This window comes from Thalassophryne amazonica, chromosome 9 (genome assembly GCF_902500255.1).
Source record: "Thalassophryne amazonica chromosome 9, fThaAma1.1, whole genome shotgun sequence".
NCBI classification, from domain to species: domain Eukaryota; kingdom Metazoa; phylum Chordata; class Actinopteri; order Batrachoidiformes; family Batrachoididae; genus Thalassophryne; species Thalassophryne amazonica.
The window spans coordinates 8,169,995-8,192,429 of NC_047111.1; the positions used below are offsets into that span (position 1 = coordinate 8,169,995).

The 22,435-nt window shown below is 47.0% G+C and overlaps 1 protein-coding gene across 1 annotated transcript in view; it reads left to right on the top strand.

Moving 5' to 3' along the window:
* The window catches only part of slc23a1 (solute carrier family 23 member 1), a 417,619-nt gene that overhangs the window by 51,641 nt on the left and 343,543 nt on the right, over nt 1-22,435 (top strand). Inside the window, exon 2 of the mRNA XM_034177547.1 lies at nt 17,404-17,574. Coding sequence (XP_034033438.1) covers nt 17,404-17,574 — 171 coding nt within the window. The remainder of the gene's footprint in view (nt 1-17,403; nt 17,575-22,435) is intronic.

The following is a 22,435-nucleotide window of genomic DNA, read 5'->3' on the forward strand; positions in this document are numbered from 1 at the left end:
TTAATGGTAAAGAAACGTTTTTTCTAATGTTTTAAAATATCTCTGAATAAAATATCAGTAAAATAATCAAAACATAATTGGGGTATTCAATGTCATACAACTGTTGTGATTTTTTTAAACAAAATGTAGTTGTCCCACACTATTGCCGTAATTTCCACCACAACACTGTAATGTCCCTTTAAACAGTTTGTATGAAAGATTGTTTTGGTAGTTTCTATGGAGATAAACAGTGACATCAGAGCACATGTATATAGCGCCAAATCACAACAAACAGTTGCCCCAAGGCGCTTTATATTGTAAGGCAATGGTGTGGTGGAAATTACATTTACAAGGCCAATAGTGCCCGTAGTTAAAGAATCACCCAAATATTGGAAAAAAAAAAAAACTTCATAACATTCAGTCACAGATTGTCCAAACTATACCTTTTTGGAATCTTTATGATCAGGCAAATAATGTGGCGTATTTTTCAATATGATTGGAGCATCTTTTAATTTTGACCCCTGTGTAATTCTTCAATTGACCCCGACCTGGCTGCCTACTGAAAATTGAAGTGACCAATCACTTTTTTCAAAAGAGTTCATGTCTATGGTGTATTTGTGCTGAATTTGATGCTTGTAACGTCATTTGCAGGATTCCACTCTAAATATTCTCTTATCTGCTGCACTATGTATGAAATGTAAGATGCTGCTCCTCAGTGTTTCTCAATTGCCCTCAAAAGTATTGGAACACTTGGTATTTCACACATTTTAATTTGTTTATTCCATTTCAAATACATTTTTTTCTAAAATGATCTTCCTTAAACTAAAACTGAAAGCAAATCTCTATAACTTGATATCTTCTTTGTCTTGCGGCTGTTCCAGTTAGGGGTCGCCACAGCAGATCAATCGTTGACCTCTCTAACTTTGTCTCCAAACCATCCCACCTGAGCTGTCCATCTGATATGTTCATTCCTAATCTTGTCCATTCTTGTCACTCCCAAAGAGAATCTCAACATCTTCAGCTCTGCCACCTCCAGCTCTGCCTCCTGTCTTTTTGTTAGTGCCACCGTCTCTAAACCGTACAACATAGCTGGTCTCACTACTGTCTTGTAAACTTTCCCCTTCACTGTTGCTGATATTCTTCAGTCACAAATCACTTCTGCCACCTTTCTCCACCCACTCCACCCTGCCTGCACTCTCTTCTTCACCTCCCTACCACACTCTCCATTACTTTGAACAGTTGACCCCAAATATTTAAACTCATCTACTTTCACCACTTCTACTCCTTGTACCTGCACTATTCCACTGGGCTCCCTCTCATTCACACACATGTACTCAGTCTTGCTTGTACTGACTTTCATTCCCCTTCTCTCCAGAGCATATCTCCACCTCTCCAGACTAGACTCAACTTGCTCTCTACTCTCACTACAGATCACGTCATTTGCAAACATCATAGTCCATGGGGACTCCTGTCTGATCTCATCCGTCAACCTGTCCATCACCACTGCAAACAAGAAAGGACTCAGAGCTGATCCTTGGTGTAATCCCATCTCGACCTTGAATGAGTCTATCATTCCGACTGTGCATCTCACCGCTGTCACAATATTCTTGTACATGTCCTGGACTACTCTAACATACTTCTCTGCCACTCCAGATGTCCTCATACAATACCACAGCTCTTCTCTTGGCACCCTATCATAAGCTTTTTCTAAGTCCACAAACACACAATGTAATTCTTTCTGGCCTTCTCTGTACTTCTCCAACAGTATTCCCAGAGCAAACATTGCATCAAAAGTGCCTGCAAACATTGCATCATTAAACCAGAAGTGCCTGACTCCGTGGTATAACTCACAAACTCCCAGCTTAAAGCAGATAACCCGTAAGTTGGAGAGGAAATGGCATCTCACTAATTTAGAAGATCTTCACTTAGCCTGGAAAAAGAGTCTGTTGCTCCATAAAATAGCCCTCTGTAAAGCTAGGACATCTTACTACTCATCACTAATTGAAGAAAATAAGAACAACCCCAGGTTTCTTTTCAGCACTGTAGCCAGGCTGACAAAGAGTCAGAGCTCTATTGAGCCAAGTATTCCTTTAACTTTAACTAGTAATGACTTCATGACTTTCTTTGCTAATAAAATTTTAACTATTAGAGAAAAAATTACTCATAACCATCCCAAAGACATATCGTTATCTTTGGCTGCTTTCAGTAATGCTGGTATTTGGTTAGACTCTTTCTCTCCGTTTGTTCTGAGTTATTTTCATTAGTTACTTCCTCCAAACCATCAACATGTCTATTAGACCCCATTCCTACCAGGCTGCTCAAGGAAGCCGTACCATTAATTAATGCTTTGATCTTAAATATGATCAATCTGTCTTTATTAGTTGGCTATGTACCACAGGCTTTTAAGGTGGCAGTAATTAAACCATTACTTAAAAAGCCATCACTTGACCCAGCTATCTTAAATAATTATAGGCCAATCTCCAACCTTCCTTTTCTCTCAAAAATTCTTGAAAGGGTAGTTGTAAAACAGCTAACTGATCATCTGCAGAGGAATGGTCTATTTGAAGAGTTTCAGTCAGGTTTTAGAAATCATCATAGTACAGAAACAGCATTAGTGAAGGTTACAAACGATCTTATTGTTGTGTGGGCCGCTGAAGAGGAGGTACTGCTGGCCCACAACCACCAGAGGGCACCCTGCCTGGAGTGCGGGCTCCAGGCACAAGAGGGCGCCGCCGCCTCACAGGAGCAGCCGGGGTGACAGCTGTCACTTATTACCTGTGACAGCTGTCACCAATCATCTGATCTTCAATCGTATATCAGCAGGACAACATCTCCACTTCTTTGCCGAGATATCACTATGCTTAGGAGGTAACGAGCTCAGCCAATCAAGTTGTCTTTTCGACAGAAGAATATTGTTGCTTTGTGTTTTTTGACAGCAGACTTTTCGACGAGAGGTGGAGGTGGATTTCCCACCATACGTGTTGCTGGGTATAAACACACCTACATCTAACTGTTTTTGTTCCTCGCCAGCAGTACCAGATCCGACAAGCGGAGGCAGTGGCCACCTGGGAGTTCGGGACTTGGCGGCTCCAGTATTCCCGGGGTTCAGTGGCGGAGGAAATCGTGTGGTTCCGGTTCTGATTTGGACAGACGTCTCTTATCTTCGAGCCTGCCCACAAGACACGTTCTGTAAATTGACTTCATTGCATACTATTGTGACCTGCCGTGTTTGTTGTGCTCATTCACAACAGTAAAGTGTTGTTATTTGACTTCCTCCATTGTCCGTTCATTTGCGCCCCCTGTTGTGGGTCCGTGTTCCTACACTTTCACAACACTTATGGCCTCAGACAGTGGACTCATCTCTGTGCTTGTCCTGTTAGACCTCAGTGCTGCTTTTGATACTGTTGACCATAAAATTTTATTACAGAGATTAGAGCATGCCATAGGTATTAAAGGCACTGCGCTGCAGTGGTTTGAATCATATTTATCTAATAGATTACGATTTGTTCATGTAAATGGGGAGTCTTCACAGACTAAGGTTAATTATGGAGTTCCACAAGGTTCTGTGCTAGGACCAATTTTATTCACTTTATACATGCTTCCCTTAGGCAGCATTATTAGAAAGCATTGCTTAAATTTTCATTGTTACGCAGATGATACCCAGCTTTATCTATCCATGAAGCCAGAGGACACACACCAATTAGTTAAACTGCAGGAATGTCTTGCAGACATAAAGACATGGATGACCTCTAATTTCCTGCTTTTAAGTCATTTTTGATCAGGATATGTCCTTCAATGTGCATATTAAGCAAATATGTAGGACTGCTTTTTTGCATTTGCGCAATATCTCTAAAATTAGAAAGGTCTTGTCTCAGAGTGATGCTGAAAAACTAATTCATGCATTTATTTCCTCTAGGCTTGACTACTGTAATTCATTATTATCAGGTTGTCCTAAAAGTTCCCTGAAAAGCCTTCAGTTAATTGAAAATGCTGCAGCTAGAGTACTGACCGGGACTAGAAGGAGAGAGCATATTTCACCCATATTGGCCTCTCTTCATTGGCTTCCTGTTAATTCAAGAATAGAATTTAAAGTTCTTCTTCTTACTTATAAGGTTTTGAATAATCAGGTCCCATCTTATCTTAGGGACCTCATAGTACCATATCACCCCAATAGAACGTTTGCTCTCAGACTGCAGGCTTACTTGTAGTTCCTAGGGTTTGTAAGAGTAGAATGGGAGGCAGAGCTTTCAGCTTTCAGGCTCCTCTCCTGTGGAACCAGCTCCCAATTCGGATCAGGGAGACAGACACCCTCTCTACTTTTAAGATTAGGCTTAAAACTTTCCTTTTTGCTAAAGCTTATAGTTAGGGCTGGATTAGGTGACCCTGAACCATCCCTTAGTTATGCTGCTATAGACTTAGACTGCTGGGGGGTTTCCCATGATGCACTGAGTGTTTCTTTTTGCTCTGTATGCACCACTCTGCATTTAATCATTAGTGACTGATCTCTGCTCCCCTCCACAGCATGTCTTTTTCCTGGTTCTCTCCCTCAGCCCCAACCAGTCCCAGCAGAAGACTGCCCCTCCCTGAGCCTGGTTCTGCTGGAGATTTCTTCTTGTTAAAAGGGAGTTTTTCCTTCCCACTGTCGCTAAGTGCTTGCTCACAGGGGGTCGCTTTGACCGTTGGGGTTTTTCTGTAATTATTGTATGGCTTTTGCCTTACAATATAAAGCGCCTTGGGGCAACTGTTTGTTGTGATTTGGCGCTATATAAATAAAATTTATTTGATTTGATTTGATCTGTAGTGCTCTTTCTTGGCATGAAACCATATTGCTGCTCACAGATCTTCAACTGTTTTCTAAGCCTACCTTGTACTACTCTTTCCCATAACTTCATGCTGTGGCTGATCAGCTTCATGCCTCTGTAGTTACTGCAGCTCTGCACATCACCCTTGTTCTTGGAAATAGGAACCAGCACACTTCGTCTCCACTCCTCAGGTATCCTCTCACTTTCCAAGATTTTATTATACAATATTGTTAGAAACTCTACTGCCCATTGAAGTCCGCTCCTATCACCACTCTTTCATGCTTGGGCACACTCTCCACCACCTCATCTAACACGCTCCAGAAATCTTCTTTCTCCTTCATCTCACAACCTACCTGTGGGGCATATGCACTGATGATATTCATCATCACCCCTTCAATTTCCAACTTCACACTCATCACCCTGTCAAACACTCGCTTAACCTCCAACACACTTTTAACATACTCTTGCTTTAAAATGACCCCAACACCATTTCTCTTCCTGTCCTCACCATGGTACAACAACTTGTACCCACCGCCGATGCTCATGCTCTTACTTCCCTTCCACTTGGTCTCTTGCACACACAATATGTCTACCTTTCTGCTCTCCATCATATCAGCCAGCTCTCTCCCTTTACCAGTCATACTACCAACATTAAAGTCCCCACTCTCATTTCCACCCTTCTAGTCTTCTTCTTCTCCCACTGTTTGTGGAAACGTTCTCCTCCTCTTCTTTGTCGTCTTCGCCTCTACAACTTGATATAAAATAATTAAAAATATAAAATCCAGTTTCCTGATGGAGTGGTGTAGAGGAGGATTTTCTTAAAAAGAAGACCTGAAAGTTCAGCTACAATTTGACAGTGCATTTGAGATGAAAGACGAGATTTGATGTTTTGGTGAAAGAAACTTTTGTATTTCTTCATAATTGATGTAAATAAAGTCCAAGACATATTCAGTGACTTGGAAATGTTCATGCTTCCACCCCCTGACTTGTCTAAAGAAAACTGTTGTGAAAGTGTAGGTACACGGACCCACAACAGGGGGCGCAATGAACGGACAATGGAGAAAGGTAAAGAACAAGTTTTACTGTTGTGAGATGAGCACAACTAATACAACAATTAACAATTTGGAGGTGTAAGCCGAAATCTGCTGGTGTCGTGTGGGCAGGCCCGAAGGTAGGAGACGTCCGTCCTAGTCGAACCGGAACCACCCAGATCTCCTCTGCCACCGAAACCCAGAAGTACTGGAACCGCCAAGTCCCGAATTCCCAGGTGGCCACTGCCTTCGCTCGTCGGATCCGGTACTGCTGGCGGAAAAGAGCACAAACACACAGGTAGGGATGCGACCGCACCCAGTAGATGGAGAGGGGCGAAGCCGCCTCCACCTCTTGTCACACTGAAGCAGGAAAGGGGAGTACTTATCCAAACACTTGGTCTCCAATAGTCCGCTGTCCTGAAAGGTTTATCAAGTATTGTCAAAAACACAGAATATGCTGCAGAGGTGATTACCTTAAACTCAAGGCGATATCTCGGCACTGAGGTGGAGACGCTGTCCTGCTGATATACCTCCGTGCTGAGTGCAGTCAGCTGTGTCCAGTAATGGGTGACAGCTGTCACCCTGGCTGCTCTCGTCGGCGGCAGCGCCCTCTGGTGCCTGGAGCCCGCACTCCAGGCAGGGCGCCCTCTGGTGGTGGTGGGCCAGCAGTACCTCCTCTTCAGCGGCCCACACAACAGGACCCCCCCCTCAACGGGTGCCTCCTGGCGCACGACCGGGCTTGTCCGGATGGCGTCAGTAGAAGTCGGCCAGGAGGGCCGGGTCCAGGATGAAGCCCTTCTTCACCCAGGAGCGTTCTTCGGGGCCGTACCCCTCCCAGTCCACCAGGTACTGAAAACCCCGGCCCATTCGACGGACATCGAGGAGCCGGCGCACGGTCCAAGCCGGTTCCCCGTCGATGATCCGGGCAGGAGGTGGTGCCGGACCCGGGGTGCAGAGGGGTGAGGTGTGATGGGGTTTTATCCGGGAGACATGAAACACTGGGTGAATCCGCAGTGAGGCCGGAAGCTGAAGCCTCACTGCGGCGGGATTGATGACTTTGAGGACTTTGAAGGGACCGATGTATCGTTCTTGGAGCTTGGGGGAGTCCACTTGAAGGGGAATGTCCTTGGTGGACAACCACACTTCCTGCCCAGGACGATACGTGGGGGCCGGGGCCCGCCGCCGGTCTGCATGTTTCTTCGCCCTCGTCCGGGCCTTCAACAAAGCAGAGCGGGCAGCACGCCACACCCGACGGCACTTCCGTAGGTGGGCCTGGACCGAGGGCACACCGACCTCTCCCTCGACCACCGGAAACAAGGGGGGCTGATACCCCAAGCACACCTCAAACGGGGAGAGGCCGGTGGCTGATGACACTTGGCTGTTGTGGGCGTACTCGATCCAGGCCAGGTGGGTACTCCAGGCCGTCGGGTGCGCGGATGTCACACAGCGTAGTGTCTGCTCCAATTCTTGGTTGGCCCGCTCTGCTTGCCCGTTGGTCTGGGGGTGGTACCCGGACGAAAGGCTGACCGAGGCCCCCAGTTCCCGGCAGAAGCTCCTCCAAACGTGTGAGGTAAACTGGGGGCCGCGATCGGAGACGATGTCTGATGGTATACCATGCAGACGGACGACGTGGTGGACCAGGAGGTCCGCTGTCTCCTGGGCCGTTGGGAGCTTTGGGAGGGCCACGAAGTGGGCCGCCTTGGAGAAACGGTCCACTATCGTGAAGACGACGGTGTTTCCCTGGGACGGCGGGAGACCCGTGACAAAGTCCAGGCCGATGTGGGACCAGGGGCGATGAGGCACGGGCAGTGGCTGTAGCTGCCCTGAGGTCTTTCTGTGGTCGGCCTTGCCCCTGGCGCAGGTGGTACAGGCCTGGACGTAGTCCCGGACGTCGGCCTCCAGGGATGCCCACCAGAAGCGTTGCCGGACGACTGTCACGGTCCTTCGCACCCCAGGGTGACAGGAGAGCTTAGAACCGTGACAGAAGTCCAGGACTGCAGCCCTAGCTTCTGGTGGGACGTATAGTCTGTTCTTTGGTCCGTTTCCGGGGTCCGGGTCACGGGTCAGGGCCTCCCGGACGGTCTTCTCCACGTCCCAGGTGAGGGCGGCCACGATAGCGGACTCCGGGATGATGGGATCCGGGGGATCCGACGGTTCCGTTTTGACTTCGTCTTCGTGCACCCGGGACAATGCATCCGATCGTTGATTCTTGGTCCCGGGACGGTAGGTAATCCGGAAGTCAAAACGGCCAAAGAACAGTGACCAGCGGGCTTGCCTGGGGTTCAGCCGCTTGGCGGTCCTGATGTACTCCAGGTTCCGATGGTCAGTGAAAACCGTGAATGGCACGGCTGTTCCCTCCAACAGATGTCTCCACTCTTCGAGGGCCTCTTTCACAGCAAGGAGTTCCCGATTGCCGACGTCATAGTTCCGTTCAGCGGGGGTCAACCTGCGGGAAAAATAGGCACACGGGTGAAGGACCTTATCGGTCTTCCCGCTCTGGGAGAGCACCGCTCCTATCCCTGAGTCCGAGGCATCCACTTCAACCACTAACTGGCGGCTAGGATCGGGCTGCACCAGAACTGGTGCAGACGAAAAGCGCCGTTTCAACTCCTTGAACGCGGCTTCGCACCGATCAGACCAGGTGAAGGGGACTTTTGGTGAGGTCAGGGCTGTCAGGGGGCTAACTACCTGACTGTAGCCCTTAATGAACCTCCTGTAGAAATTAGCAAAGCCGAGGAACTGTTGCAGCTTCCTACGGCTTGTGGGTTGGGGCCAATCTCTCACCGCCGCAACCTTGGCCGGATCAGGGGCGACGGAGTTAGAGGAGATGATAAACCCCAGGAAGGACAAAGAAGTGCGGTGGAATTCACACTTCTCGCCCTTCACAAACAGGCGGTTCTCCAACAACCGCTGCAGGACCTGACGGACATGCCGGACATGAGTCTCAGGATCCGGGGAAAAGATGAGTACATCGTCCAGATACACGAAGACGAACCGGTGCAGGAAGTCCCGCAAGACATCGTTTACCAACGCTTGGAAAGTCGCGGGAGCATTAGTGAGACCGAACGGCATGACCAGGTACTCAAAATGGCCCAACGGGGTGTTAAATGCCGTTTTCCATTCGTCTCCCTTCCGGATCCGAACCAAATGATACGCATTCCTAAGATCAAGCTTGGTGAAGATTTTGGCTCCATGCAAGGGGGTGAACACCGAATCCAACAAGGGCAACGGGTATCGATTGCGAACCGTGATTTCGTTCAACCCCCTGTAATCAATGCATGGACGAAGTCCGCCATCTTTTTTACCCACAAAAAAGAAACCAGCACCCATCGGAGAGGTGGAATTCCGGATCAACCCGGCAGCTAATGAGTCCCGGATGTAGGTCTCCATTGATTCACGCTCCGGCCGTGAGAGGTTGTACAGCCTACTGGACGGGAACTCACTGCCTGGAACCAAATCAATGGCACAATCATACGGGCGGTGGGGAGGAAGCGTGAGAGCCAGATCCTTGCTGAACACGTCAGCGAGGTCATGGTACTCCGCCGGCATCGCCTTCAGATTGGGCGGGACTCGGACCTCCTCCTTAGCTTGGGAGCCGGGAGGAACCGAGGAACCTAGACACTCCCGATGGCAGGTTTCGCTCCACTGAACCACTACCCCGGACGGCCAATCGATCCGGGGATTGTGTTTTAGCATCCAGGGAAAACCCAAAACCACACGGGAGGTGGCCTGAGTCACAAAGAACTCGATCACCTCCCGGTGGTTACCTGACACCACCAGAGTTACTGGAGGTGTCTTATGCGTGATTGGTGGGAGTAGGGAGCCATCTAGTGCCCGAACCTGCACAGGCGAGGTAAGAGCCACCAGAGGGAGCCCTATCTCCCTGGCTTATCTACTGTCTAGCAGATTTCCCTCAGAGCCCGTGTCCACCAGTGCTGGGGCCTTCAGGGTTGAATCCTCAAACAGGATCGTGACTGGGAGTCGTGTGGCAATGTGGGTGTGTCCCACGTGAATGTTTTGGCCCACCCCTGGCCCAGTCTCTAGGGGCGGGCGTTGGAGTTTAACCGCTCGGGGCAGTCGTTTGCCAGATGCTCAATCGAGCCACAAACAAAACAAGCTCCGTGGGCCCGCCTCCTTTGTGCTCCAGGTGCCCTAAATGTTGCCCTGCTCGTGTCCATAGCTTCGTCAGCAGGGGGAGCCGTAGGCGCACGGAGCGCAGGAACAGAGGAGCGTGGGGAGGGCGGAGCTCGATCGGAACCGGAAGGGAGAGGGACGACGTGTGCCTGGCCACGCCCTTCGCCTCGTTCCCGACGGCGTTCTTCTAACCGGTTGTCGAGTCGTATGACCAGATCGATGAGCCCATCTAAGTCCCGCGGTTCGTCCTTCGCCACCAGGTGCTCTTTTAGGACCAGTGACAGTCCGTTTACAAAGGCGGCGCGGAGGGCAGTGCTATTCCAGCCGGATCTCGCCGCCGCGATGCGGAAGGCGACTGCATAGGCAGCTGCGCTCCGACGCCCCTGTCTGATTGACAGTAGCGCGGTTGAAGCGGACTCTCCTCTGTTGGGATGGTCGAACACCGTTCTGAGCTCCCGTACAAACCCATCGTATGTATGAAGGAGCCGTGAGTTCTGCTCCCAGAGCGCTGTAGCCCAAGCGCGTGCCTCCCCGCGAAGCAGATTTATTACATAAGCTACTTTGCTGGCATCAGTCGCGTACATCACGGGACGCTGTGCGAAGACGAGCGAACACTGCATCAGAAAATCCGCGCACGTCTCCACACAGCCTCCGTACGGTTCTGGAGGGCTTATGTATGCTTCTGGGGACGGAGGAAGGGACCGTTGAACGACCAGTGGAACGTCACTTTCACGCGCAGGGTCCTCGGGAGGGAGAGCCGCAGCGGCGCCCGGAGGGCGCGCCTCCACTTGTGCGGCGAGAGCCTCCACCCTGCGGTTTAGGAGAACGTGCTGCTCGGTCATTAAATCGATCCGAGAGGTGAAAGCGGTGAGGATCCGCTGCAACTCACCGATTACCCCTCCCGAAGCCGCCGACGCGCCTTGTTCTTCCATTGGCCGTTCAACAGCCGGTTGACGCCCCTCGGGGTCCATGACGCTGGCCAAGATATCCTGTTGTGAAAGTGTAGGTACACGGACCCACAACAGGGGGCGCAATGAACGGACAATGGAGAAAGGTAAAGAACAAGTTTTACTGTTGTGAGATGAGCACAACTAATACAACAATTAACAATTTGGAGGTGTAAGCCGAAATCTGCTGGTGTCGTGTGGGCAGGCCCGAAGGTAGGAGACGTCCGTCCTAGTCGAACCGGAACCACCCAGATCTCCTCTGCCACCGAAACCCAGAAGTACTGGAACCGCCAAGTCCCGAATTCCCAGGTGGCCACTGCCTTCGCTCGTCGGATCCGGTACTGCTGGCGGAAAAGAGCACAAACACACAGGTAGGGATGCGACTGCACCCAGTAGATGGAGAGGGGCGAAGCCGCCTCCACCTCTTGTTACACTGAAGCAGGAAAGGGGAGTACTTATCCAAACACTTGGTCTCCAATAGTCCGCTGTCCTGAAAGGTTTATCAAGTATTGTCAAAAACACAGAATATGCTGCAGAGGTGATTACCTTAAACTCAAGGCGATATCTCGGCACTGAGGTGGAGACGCTGTCCTGCTGATATACCTCCGTGCTGAGTGCAGTCAGCTGTGTCCAGTAATGGGTGACAGCTGTCACCCTGGCTGCTCTCGTCGGCGGCAGCGCCCTCTGGTGCCTGGAGCCCGCACTCCAGGCAGGGCGCCCTCTGGTGGTGGTGGGCCAGCAGTACCTCCTCTTCAGCGGCCCACACAACAAAAACTGGCAATAAAACTGAATATTATTTACAGGTATTATCAAGTTTTAGAGATTTGCTTTCAGCTTGAGTTTGACGAAGTGTCAGGATTTGAGTTCTGTCTGCTTTCATTTCTTTGCTTTGATTCATTTGTTCAGTTACTTTCTGTTTTGCTTAGTCTCTTGCTGGGGTTTTTCCTGTTTGGGTCTGTCTGTCCCTTTCTCTCTTGTCTGTCTCTGCTGGCTCTTGGTGGTAGGTGTTTCCCTCTCTCTGGCCACACCATCTTTCTGGAGCTTTCCAATCTGCACCTCATCACCTGGGTGAATATAAGCTCCTCATTTTGCCTTGCTTCCTTGCCAGACTGATGTGCTTAGTGCCTTCTCTCCAGCTCTGTTTTTGTATTCTCGACCTGCTTGCCTCACGTGTGTTAAGACTACCTGCCTGTATCCTCGTTCATGCCTTTTGCCTGATATTTTTGGTTTTGGTACTCTTGTTGCACTGCCTCACTGTGGACCGGACCCCGTTTACTGTTTCAGTAAACTGCTTTTACTTACAGAGCTTGTTGTCTGAATCCTGCATTTGCATCCAGCCTAACCTGTCAACCAGACCTGATAGGAAGATAATTTTAGAAATTTTTGTTCTTTTTTTTTTTGTATTTCTTGTATTTAAATAGCATAAACAAACTAAAACGTGTGAAATTCCAAGTGTTCCAATACTTTTGGAGGGCACAGTATCCTAACCTTATGATGAGTGCAAAATGAGTGTGGTATTATTACTGTTTTAAGAATCACAGTCATATCGTATATCATATTGATATGAAAATTCAGTAAGGTATATCTTCTATTATACATTTCATATCTAAGGTGGAACTCCACTAGTGCTTACTAAGATACACCTAAATATCTTTAAAAAGAGAGAGAGAGAGAGTAGAGCCACTTCAGTGCCTGGTCTTGAGAACCAGGTTGAAAAGTTTTTTTATCCCATGGGAACTCTCCCTACCCACCTAAGCAGCTCAAAAATATGGACAGCATGTATATAAGTGATATTTACATGACAATTTATATGGCAATACTAAGATACAATAATTTGGCCATATTGTACAGCCCTATTGTCGACGAGCTGAAAACTTTGAATATTAATTTACATCTACATTTAAAAAAAATGCTTAAAGTGGCAGGGGGTTAAGAGGGTTGTAATTAGGGGGGTCAGCTGAAAAGCAAAAAAAGAAAATCCTTGAAAAGGTGAGGGTATGAGGAGCAGATGTATGGGGACTCCGACAAGGGCGGTCACATCTCCTCCACTCCCTTCTCCCCCCAAGCTGACGGTGGCGCATCTCAGGGTTGCAGTGTGACCTTCACCCACTTGCCTCAATTTTGATAACGGATTTCTTCAAACTTAGTGCACATAAACAATGTCAAATGTGTATGTGCTGTCTTTAATTCTGATATGTGCCATTATTACGGTGAACAAGTAATAATTGCAGAATAATTGCTGCCTGAGGTAACTGGAGTGTAAACATAATTTCTCCACTGTGAGATCAATAAAGTATCTCTCTCTCTCTCTCTAAAGGCAAAATAAGAAAAATGCTTAAAACGGCAAAATATGCATATTACCCCTCTTGCATGAAACTCCAATATTTAAAAGATTGTGTTGGCTATAGGTGGTGTTACCTTGACAGGAAGTTGCTAAGATGATTAGAATATACGAGGTCTGTTAGAAAACTATCCCACCTTTTTATTTAAAAAAAAAAACTATATGGATTTGAATCATGTGCGCTTGCATCAGCCAAGCTTGAACCTTCGTGTGCATGCGTGAGTTTTTTTCACGCCTGTCGGTTGCATCATTCGCCTGTGGGCAGGCTTTGAGTGAGCACTGGTCCACCCCCCTCGTCAGATTTTCATTGTCAGGGAAATGGCTGAGTGATTGGAGCAGCGCTGAATCAAATTTTTCCAGAAACTGTGAGAGACAGCCAGGTGGAAATCATTCGGAAGATTCAGACAGCTTTCGGTGAGGATACTCTGGGCATCACACAAATTAAGGAGCATTACAACCACATTAAAGACGGCCCACAGCGGCGGAGGACAGCAGCACTTTTGCGGCACATTCCACTGTTGCGGAGGAATTCGCGCGACGGGACGGAGCCACAATGGCACACAACAAAAAGCACCTCCGTGTTGGAAGTCTCACAGGACAAGTTGTGACATGCCCAGCTGTTACACAATTTCTCGGATACTCACTCGACTGAAAAGCCACCGAAAGCCGTCTGAATCTTCCAAATGGTTTCCAACATGGACGTGCTTTTTGTTGTGCGCCATTGCGGCTCCATCCCGACGCGCGAATTCCTCCACACGTCTTTCATTACAAAATCTCCTGTAACAGTAGAATGTGCTGCAAAAGTGCTGATGTCCACCTCTTCCACAATTTCTCTGGTAGTCAGACGACGTCCCGGATCAACACAGCATTCACTTTGGAAATGATCTGGTCGTTTCAGCATGTCGATGGCCGCTCGGAGCGCGGTGCGCCCTCCGCCGCTTTGGGCCGTCTTTAATCCGGTTGTAATGCTCCTTAATTTGTGTGACGCCCAGAGTATCCTCACCGAAAGCTGTCTGAATCTTCCGAATGGTTTCCACCTGGCTGTCTCTCACAGTTTCTGGAAAAATTAGATTCAGTGCTGCTCCAATCACTCAGCCATTTCCCTGACAATGAAAATCCGACGAGGGGGGTGGACCAGTGCTCACTCAAAGCCTGCCCACAGGCGAATGACACAACCGACAGGCGTGAAAAAACTCACGCATGCGCACGAAGGTTGAAGCTTGGCTGATGCAAGCGCACATGATTCAAATCCATATCGTTTTTTAAAAAAATAAAAAGGTTGGATAGTTTTCTAACAAACTCAGCCACATGGGGTGTGCAGCCAGTACATTCTGAGTGCCGGGCCCAAGCCCGGATAAATGAGGAGGGTTGCGTCAGGAGTATGTTAAAAATGTGTTGGAGATTAAGCGAGTGTCTGACAGGGTGATGAGTGTGAAGTTGTAAATTGAAGGGGTGATGAGGAATATCATCAGTGCATATGCCCCACAGGTAGGTTGTGAGATGAAGGAGAAAGAAGATTTCTGGAGTGTATTAGATGAGGTGGTGGAGAGTGTGCCCAAACATGAAAGAGTGGTGATAGGAGCAGACTTCAATGGGCATGTTGGTGAAGGGAACAGAGGTGATGAGGAAGTAATGGGTAGATATGGTATCAAGGATAGGAATGGGGAAGGACAGATGGTAGTTGATTTTGCAAAAAGGATGGAAATGGCTGTGGTGAATACCTACTTTAAGAAAAGGGAGGAGCACAGGGTAACATATAAGAGTGGAGGAAGGTGCACACAGGTGGACTACATTCTTTATAGGAGATGCAAGCTAAAAGAAATCACAGACTGTAAGGTGGTAGCAGGAGAGAGTGTCACTAGACAGCATAGGATGGTTGTTTGTAGGATGACTTTAGAGGTAAAGAAGAAGAAGAGAAGGATCAGATGGTGGAAGCTGAAGGAGGAAGACTGTTGTGTGAAATTTAGCGAGCAGGTGAGAGAAGCACTAGTTGGAGGGGAAGCAATTTTGGACAACTGGAAAAGTACTGCAGATGTGGTGAGGGAGACATCTGGACAGTGGAAGGAAGACAAAGAGACTTGGTGGTGGAATGAAGAGGTCCAGGAAAGCATAAGGAGAAAGAGGTTGGCGAAAACGTTTTGGGATAGTCGGAGAGATGAAGAAAGTAGACAGGTGTACAAGGAGATGCGGCATAAGGCGAGAAGAGAAGTGGCAAAAGCAAAGGAAAAGGCATATTGCGAGCTGTACAAGAAGTTGAATAGTAAGGAAGGAGAAAAGGACTTGTACCGATTGGCCAGACAAAGGGACAGAGCTGGAAAGGATGTGCAGCAGGTTAGGGTGGTAAAAGATGCACATGGTAATGTGCTGACAAGTGAGGAGTGTGTGCTGAGAAGGTGGAGGGCATATTTTGAAGAGTTGATGAATAAAGAAAATGAGCGAGAGAAAAGGCTGGATGATGTGGCGACAGTAACTCAGGAAGTAAAAGAGATTAGCAAGGAAGAAGTGAGGGCTGCTATGAAGAGGATGAAGAGTGGAAAGGCAGTTGGTCCAGATGACATTCCAATGGAGGCATGGAAATGTCTAGGAGAGATGGCAGTAGAGTTTCTAATCAGATTGTTTAATAAAATCTTGGGAAAGTGAGAGGATGCCTGAGGAGTGGAGACGAAGTGTGCTGGTTCCTATTTCAAGAACAAGGGTGATGTGCAGAGCTGCAGTAACTACAGAGGCATAAAGCTGATCAGCCACAGCATGAAGTTATGGGAAAGAGTAGTAGAAACTAGGCTTAGAAAACAGGTGAAGATCTGTGAGCAGCAATATGGTTTCATGCCGAGAAAGAGCACTACAGATGCAATGTTTGCTCTGAGAATACTGTTGGAAAAGTACAGAGAAGGACAGAAAGAGTTACATTGTGTGTTTGTGGACTTAGAAAAAGCTTATGATAGGGTGCCAAGAGAAGAGTTGTGGCATCGTATGAGGAAGTCTGGAGTGGCAGAGAAATATGTTAGGGTAGTGCAGGACATGTACAAGAATAGTGTGACAGTGGTGAGATGCGCAGTCGGAATGACAGACTCATTCAAGGTGGAGGTGGGATTACACCAAGGATCAGCTCTGAGTCCTTTCTTGTTTGTAGTGGTGATGGGCAGGTTGACAGATGAGATCAGACAGGAGTCCCCATGGACTATGATGTTTGCAGATGACATTGTGATCTGTAGTGAGAGTAGAGAGCAAGTTGAGTCTAGTCTGGAGAAGTGGAGATATGCTTTGGACAGAAAGGGAATGAAAGTCAGTAGAAGCAAGACTGAGTATATGTGTGTGAACGAGAGGGAGCCCAGTGGAATAGTGCAGTTACAAGGAGTAGAAGTGGTGAAAGTAGATGAGTTTAAATATTTGGGGTCAACTGTTCAAAGTAATGGAGAGTGTGGTACAGAGGTGAAGAAGAGAGTGCAGGCAGGGTGGAGTGGGTGGAGAAATGTGGCAGGAGTGATTTGTGACCAAAGAATATCAGCAAGAGTGAAGGGGAAAGTTTACAAAACAGTAGTGAGACCAGCTATGTTGTATGGTTTAGAGACAGTGGCACTAACAAAAAGACAGGAGGCAGAGCTGGAGGTGGCAGAGCTGAAGATGTTGAGATTCTCTTTGGGAGTGACAAGAATGGACAAGATTAGGAATGAACATATCAGAGGGACAGCTCAGGTGGGACGGTTTGGAGACAAAGTCAGAGAGGCGAGATTGAGATAGTTTGGACATGTGCAGAGGAGGGACCCAGGGTATATAGGGAGAAGGATGCTGAGGATGGAGCCACCAGGCAGGAGGAGAAGAGGGAGACCAAAGAGGAGGTTCATGGATGTGTTGAGAGAGGACATGCAGGTGGTTGGTGTGACAGAGGAAGATACAGAGGACAAGGTGAGATGGAAACGATTGATCTGCTGTGGCGACCCCTAACGGGAACAGCCGAAAGACAAAGAAGGAGGATAGTTTTCTAACAGACCTCGTACATAATAAACAATAAAACAAAGCAGTGAAAATGAGAGCACAGAACTGCTGCGTCTACGTGTGCCGCCATCTTACTCCATCATTTTACATAATGTAAAATTATGAAGATGTTTATCTGAAATAATTGTTGTTTCATAATAACAATTATTTCATGTGTTCTGTGTTTGTTCAAATAGAGACCTTATTTCCAGGCAGAAAGGAGCCACAAATCAGAGAGTGCTACCGTGCCAATGGAAGAAGACAATAAGACCAAAGAGCCAAAAGAAACTCAGAGGGCCCGTTCAGACATGATTTACAGTATTGAGGATGTCCCACCCTGGTACCTCTGTGTTCTGCTTGGGCTACAGGTATGTGCACAATACAACTTTGATGTTCCAACTGAATCAGTCATCCATTAATATTAGAGTACATGAGATGGCAGGCTTTGATTTGGCTACAGTGCATCCAGAAAATATTCATAGTGCTTCACTTTTTCCTTATTTTCTTATGTTACAGCCTTATTCCAAAATGGAGAAAATACATTTTTCCCCTCAAAATTCTACTCACCACACTCCATAATGACCACATGAAAAAAAAGTTTTTGCAAATTAATTAAAATAAAAACCTAAGACATATGTGCATGAGTATTCACAGCCTTTGTTCAATACTTTGTTGATGCACCTTTGGTAGCAATTACAGCCTCAAGTCTTCTTGAATATGATGCCGCAAGCTTGGTGCACCTATCTTTGGGCAGTTTGGTCCATTCCTCTTTGCAGCACCTCTTAAGCTCCATCAGGTTGGATGGGGAGCATCGGTGCACAGCCATTTTCAGTTCTCTCCAGAGATGTTCAATCAGATTCAGGTCTGGGCTCTGGCTGGGTCACTCAAGGACAGTCACAGAATTGTCCTGAAGTCACTCCTTTGATATCTTGGTTGTGTGCTTAGGGTCATTGTACGGCTGACAGATGAACTGTTACCTCAGTGTGAGGTCAAGAGCACTCTGGAGCAGGTTTTCATCCAGGATGTAACAGGGAGGGTAACATTAAGATTTTACCACAGGCCACGGAGCAGGTGATTGGAGACCCTGCAAGGCTTATGACAAATGTGGGGGTGCAATCCATTAGCGTAGTGGGGAAATTAGTGCAGAAAATCCACTATGGTTTATCTGCCAGGGAGGGAAATTCATCAAGTCGAGACTGTGGCCTGTTTCCATAGACATGTCCATAAAAATCATAGAGGGATATGCTTTCCAAACTTAATACCCATTACTATATTGGATGACATTGAAATTGATGATGGCCCGTTGGCTGTTCCAGCAATAGCAAAGATTTTGTGTCTGCTTCTTACAACCCACGTGGAATGTCTCAAACCTAAACCTACTTCCAGGCATCTTATATATATTTTGGAACAACCCCTAAATCCAAACAGTCCAACTGTGAACCCCACTGAGGTCCTTAGTCTGGGTCTCATTAACATAAGATCACTGTCCTCAATATCATTGTTGATTAATGATTGAATTATGAATCATCACTTAGATATGATTGGATTATATGAAACCTGGCTTACACCTACAGCTGTCCTCCCTTAAATGAGGCCTGCCCACCGGCATACACATTTAGTCATGTCCCTCATGATGTGAAGCAAGGCGGGGTGTTGCTCTTATTTATAAATCTAGTTTAGCTTATTAGCTGTTGGGGGTCACAAATATAACTCGTTTAAGCATCTGATTCTCTGCTCTGCACACAATGCTACGTATTGCCAAGGTCAGAAGAATAAAAATCAGCCGGATTACTTTGTCATTGTATATATGCCCCGTGGCCCATACTCTGAATTCTTAGATGAATTTGGTGCATTCATCTTGAACTTGTCAACTAGTGCAGATGACATTCTGATTATTGGTGACTTTAACGTTCATATAAATAAGCCTTCTGATCCCCTCTGCAGATCATTTATGGAAACTGTGGATGCATTAGGATTTCACCACTGCATTCAGGACTCAACATACATTAGTGTAAATACCCTGGATTTGATTCTTGCATGTGGTACTGCTGTCATGAATATTGACATCATGCCTCTTGCATTGGTGGTCTCTGATCACTCACTTATTAGGTGTACAGTTTTGCTGCCATGTTTAGTGGAACAACAACCTTATTTATCACTGCTGCAACGCATCAACTCCTCAACTATGACTGAACTTGAAGCTAGACTGCCTGATGTCTTAGCTTCATGTTTGGAAAATGCCCAATCAGGAGACAGTCTTGTGGATAGTTTAAACTCAGCACTCAAAACTACACTCGACATGATTGCGCACAATTTATTAAAACCATGCCCCCACAAAACCATCACCTTGGTACAATGATTACTTGCATGATCTCAACCATCAAAATGGAAATGCGTAGTTCAAAATTAGAAGTATTCCACCTTGCATGGCATGATGCTATCTTAGACTATAAGCATGCACTACTGGCTACAAAGCGGACCTATTACTCTGATTTGATCAACAAAAACAAGCATAACTCAAAGTTCTTGTTCGACAGCGTGGCAACACTTATTCATGAGCAACCATGTGTAAATCACTCTCCTTTTACAGCCCAAGATTTTTTTTATTAGTTTGAGAAGAAAATAGAAGACATGAAAACATATCCCAGTATTCCTTAACCCAGCCATTACACCCTACTATTGAGGTGGGCACCATTATTGAGGTATTACGTAGATTTACAGAATTTGATAGTATCTCACTAGTTGTGCCGATGAAACTCGTAATGTCTTCAAAACCCAAACCCGTAGCCATCATCACCCGGGCCAACCGGAAACCATGGCTGACAGGTGATGTCCACAAGCTGCTGAGAGCCAGAGACAAAGCCTTCAGAGCTGGGGATGAATCTGGCTTGAGAACAGCGAGAGCCAACCTGTCCCGTGGCATCAGGAAGGCAAAAAAGGACTACACACAAAAGATAACGTCCCACTTCAAAGACAGCAAGGACGCACAGAGCCTGTGGCGAGGCATCCAGGCCATCACTGACTACAAGCCAGCACCACAGAGCTGTGAGAGCATCACTTCTCTGCTCAACAACCTGACCGCAAAGCAACAGGTCCGGACAACATCCCTGGTCGCGTGCTGAAGGACTGCGCAGAGGAGCTTAAGGATGTCTTCACAGACATCTTTAACATTTCCCTGAAGGAAGCCATTGTTCCATCATGCTTCAAAGCTGCCACCATCATACCTGTGCCAAAAAATCAGCTCCATCCTGCTTCAATGACTACCGTCCGGTGGCACTGACACCCATCATCATGAAGTGCTTCAAACAGCTAGTCATGTCACACATCAAATCCATCCTCCCCCCACCCTAGACCCCTCCCAGTTCGAATACAGAGCCAAGCCATATACAGAGGATGCAATCTGCTCAGCCCCTGCACCCAGCCCTCACCCATCTGGACAACAAGGACTCGTATGTGAGAATGCTGTTCAGAGACTTCAGTTCAGTGTTCAACACCATAATACCTCAACAGCTCATCTGCAAACTGGACAAGCTGGGGCTCAGCACTTCCCTTTGCAACTGGCTGTTGGACTTCCTCACCCAGAGGCCACAAGCAGTCCGTGTTGGCAACAACACCTCAAGCAGCATTGTATTGAACACACGGGCTCCCCAAGCTTCATCCACCAGGCTGTGAGATTATTGAACTCTCTCCCCCCAGCTCCACCCAGGCTTTGAAGAAGCAAATATATATATATTATATATATATAACGAGGTCTGTGAGAAAGTATCCGACCTTTTATTTTATGCAAAAAAACTATATGGATTTGATTCATATGTTTTTACGTCCAGCCAAGCTTGAACCTTCGTGAGCATGCGTGAGTTTTTCCACGCCTGTCGGTTGCGTCATTCGCCTGTGGGCAGGCTTTGATGTGAGCACTGGTCCACCCCTCTCATCGTTGTTTCATTGCGAGGAAATGGTTGGAATGATTTGGGCTTTTTTTCCCATCAGAATTTTTTCAGAAACTGTTAGAGACAAGCAGCTGGAAACCATTCGAAAATTTATCTGGCTTTCAATGAAAATTTTACGGGCTTCACAGAGAATAAGGAGTGTTACTACGCTTATGGACGGCCCACAATGGTGAACGGCGCCCCGTGCTCCGAGCCGCCATTGAGAAGCAGAAACCACCACATTATTTCTAAACGGATCACTCGCTGTGTGGAGCCGGGACCGTCGTGTGCAATTTCTCTGGTTATCACAAGAGCTGGACATCAGCCATTTTCCGGCAGATTTCACTTTTAACAAGAGATTTTGTCATGGAAAGCTGCACGGAAGCTTCGTGCATCACGACCGATTCGCTGATGAAGCGAGACAAAGGAACACCTCCGTTTCGGAGTGTTAAAGGACAAGTTGGGACATTGGGTATTGATTGGGCATTTTCCAAACATGAAGCTAAGACATCAGGCAGTCTAGCTTCGAGTTAAGTCATAGTTGAGGAGTTGATGCGTTGCCGCAGTGATAAATAAGGTTGTTGTTCCACTAAACATGGCAGCAAAACTGTACACCTAATAAGTGAGTGATCAGAGACCACCAATGCAAGAGGCATGATGTCAATATTCATGACAGCAGTACCACATGCAAGAATCAAATCCAGGGTATTTACACTAATGTATGTTGAGTCCTGAATGCATTGGTGAAATCCTAATGCATCCACAATTTCCATAAATGATCTGCAGAGGGGATCAGAAGGCTTATTTATATGAACGTTAAAGTCACCAATGATCAGAATGTTATCTGCACTAGTTGACAAGTTAGAGATGAACGCACCAAATTCATCTAAGAATTCAGAATATCGGCCAGGAGACCTATATACAGTGACAAATTAATACGGATGATTTTTATTCTTCTGACCTTGGCAATGCATAATATCCTGTGCAGAGTGGAGAATCAGATGCTCATACGAGTTATATTTGTGACCCCCAACAGCTAATAAGCTAAACCTGGATTTATAAATGAGCGCAACACCCCCACCTTGCTTCACATCACGAGGGATGTGACTAAATGTATATGCTGGTGGGCAGGCCTCATTTAAGGGGAGGACAGCTGTAGGTTTAAGCCAGGTTTCACATAACCCAATCATATTTAAGTGATGATCAATAATTACGAGTAGATCATTAATCAACAATGATTTTGAGGATAGTGATCTTATGTTAATGAGACCCAGAGTAAGGACCTCAGTGGGGTTGACAATTG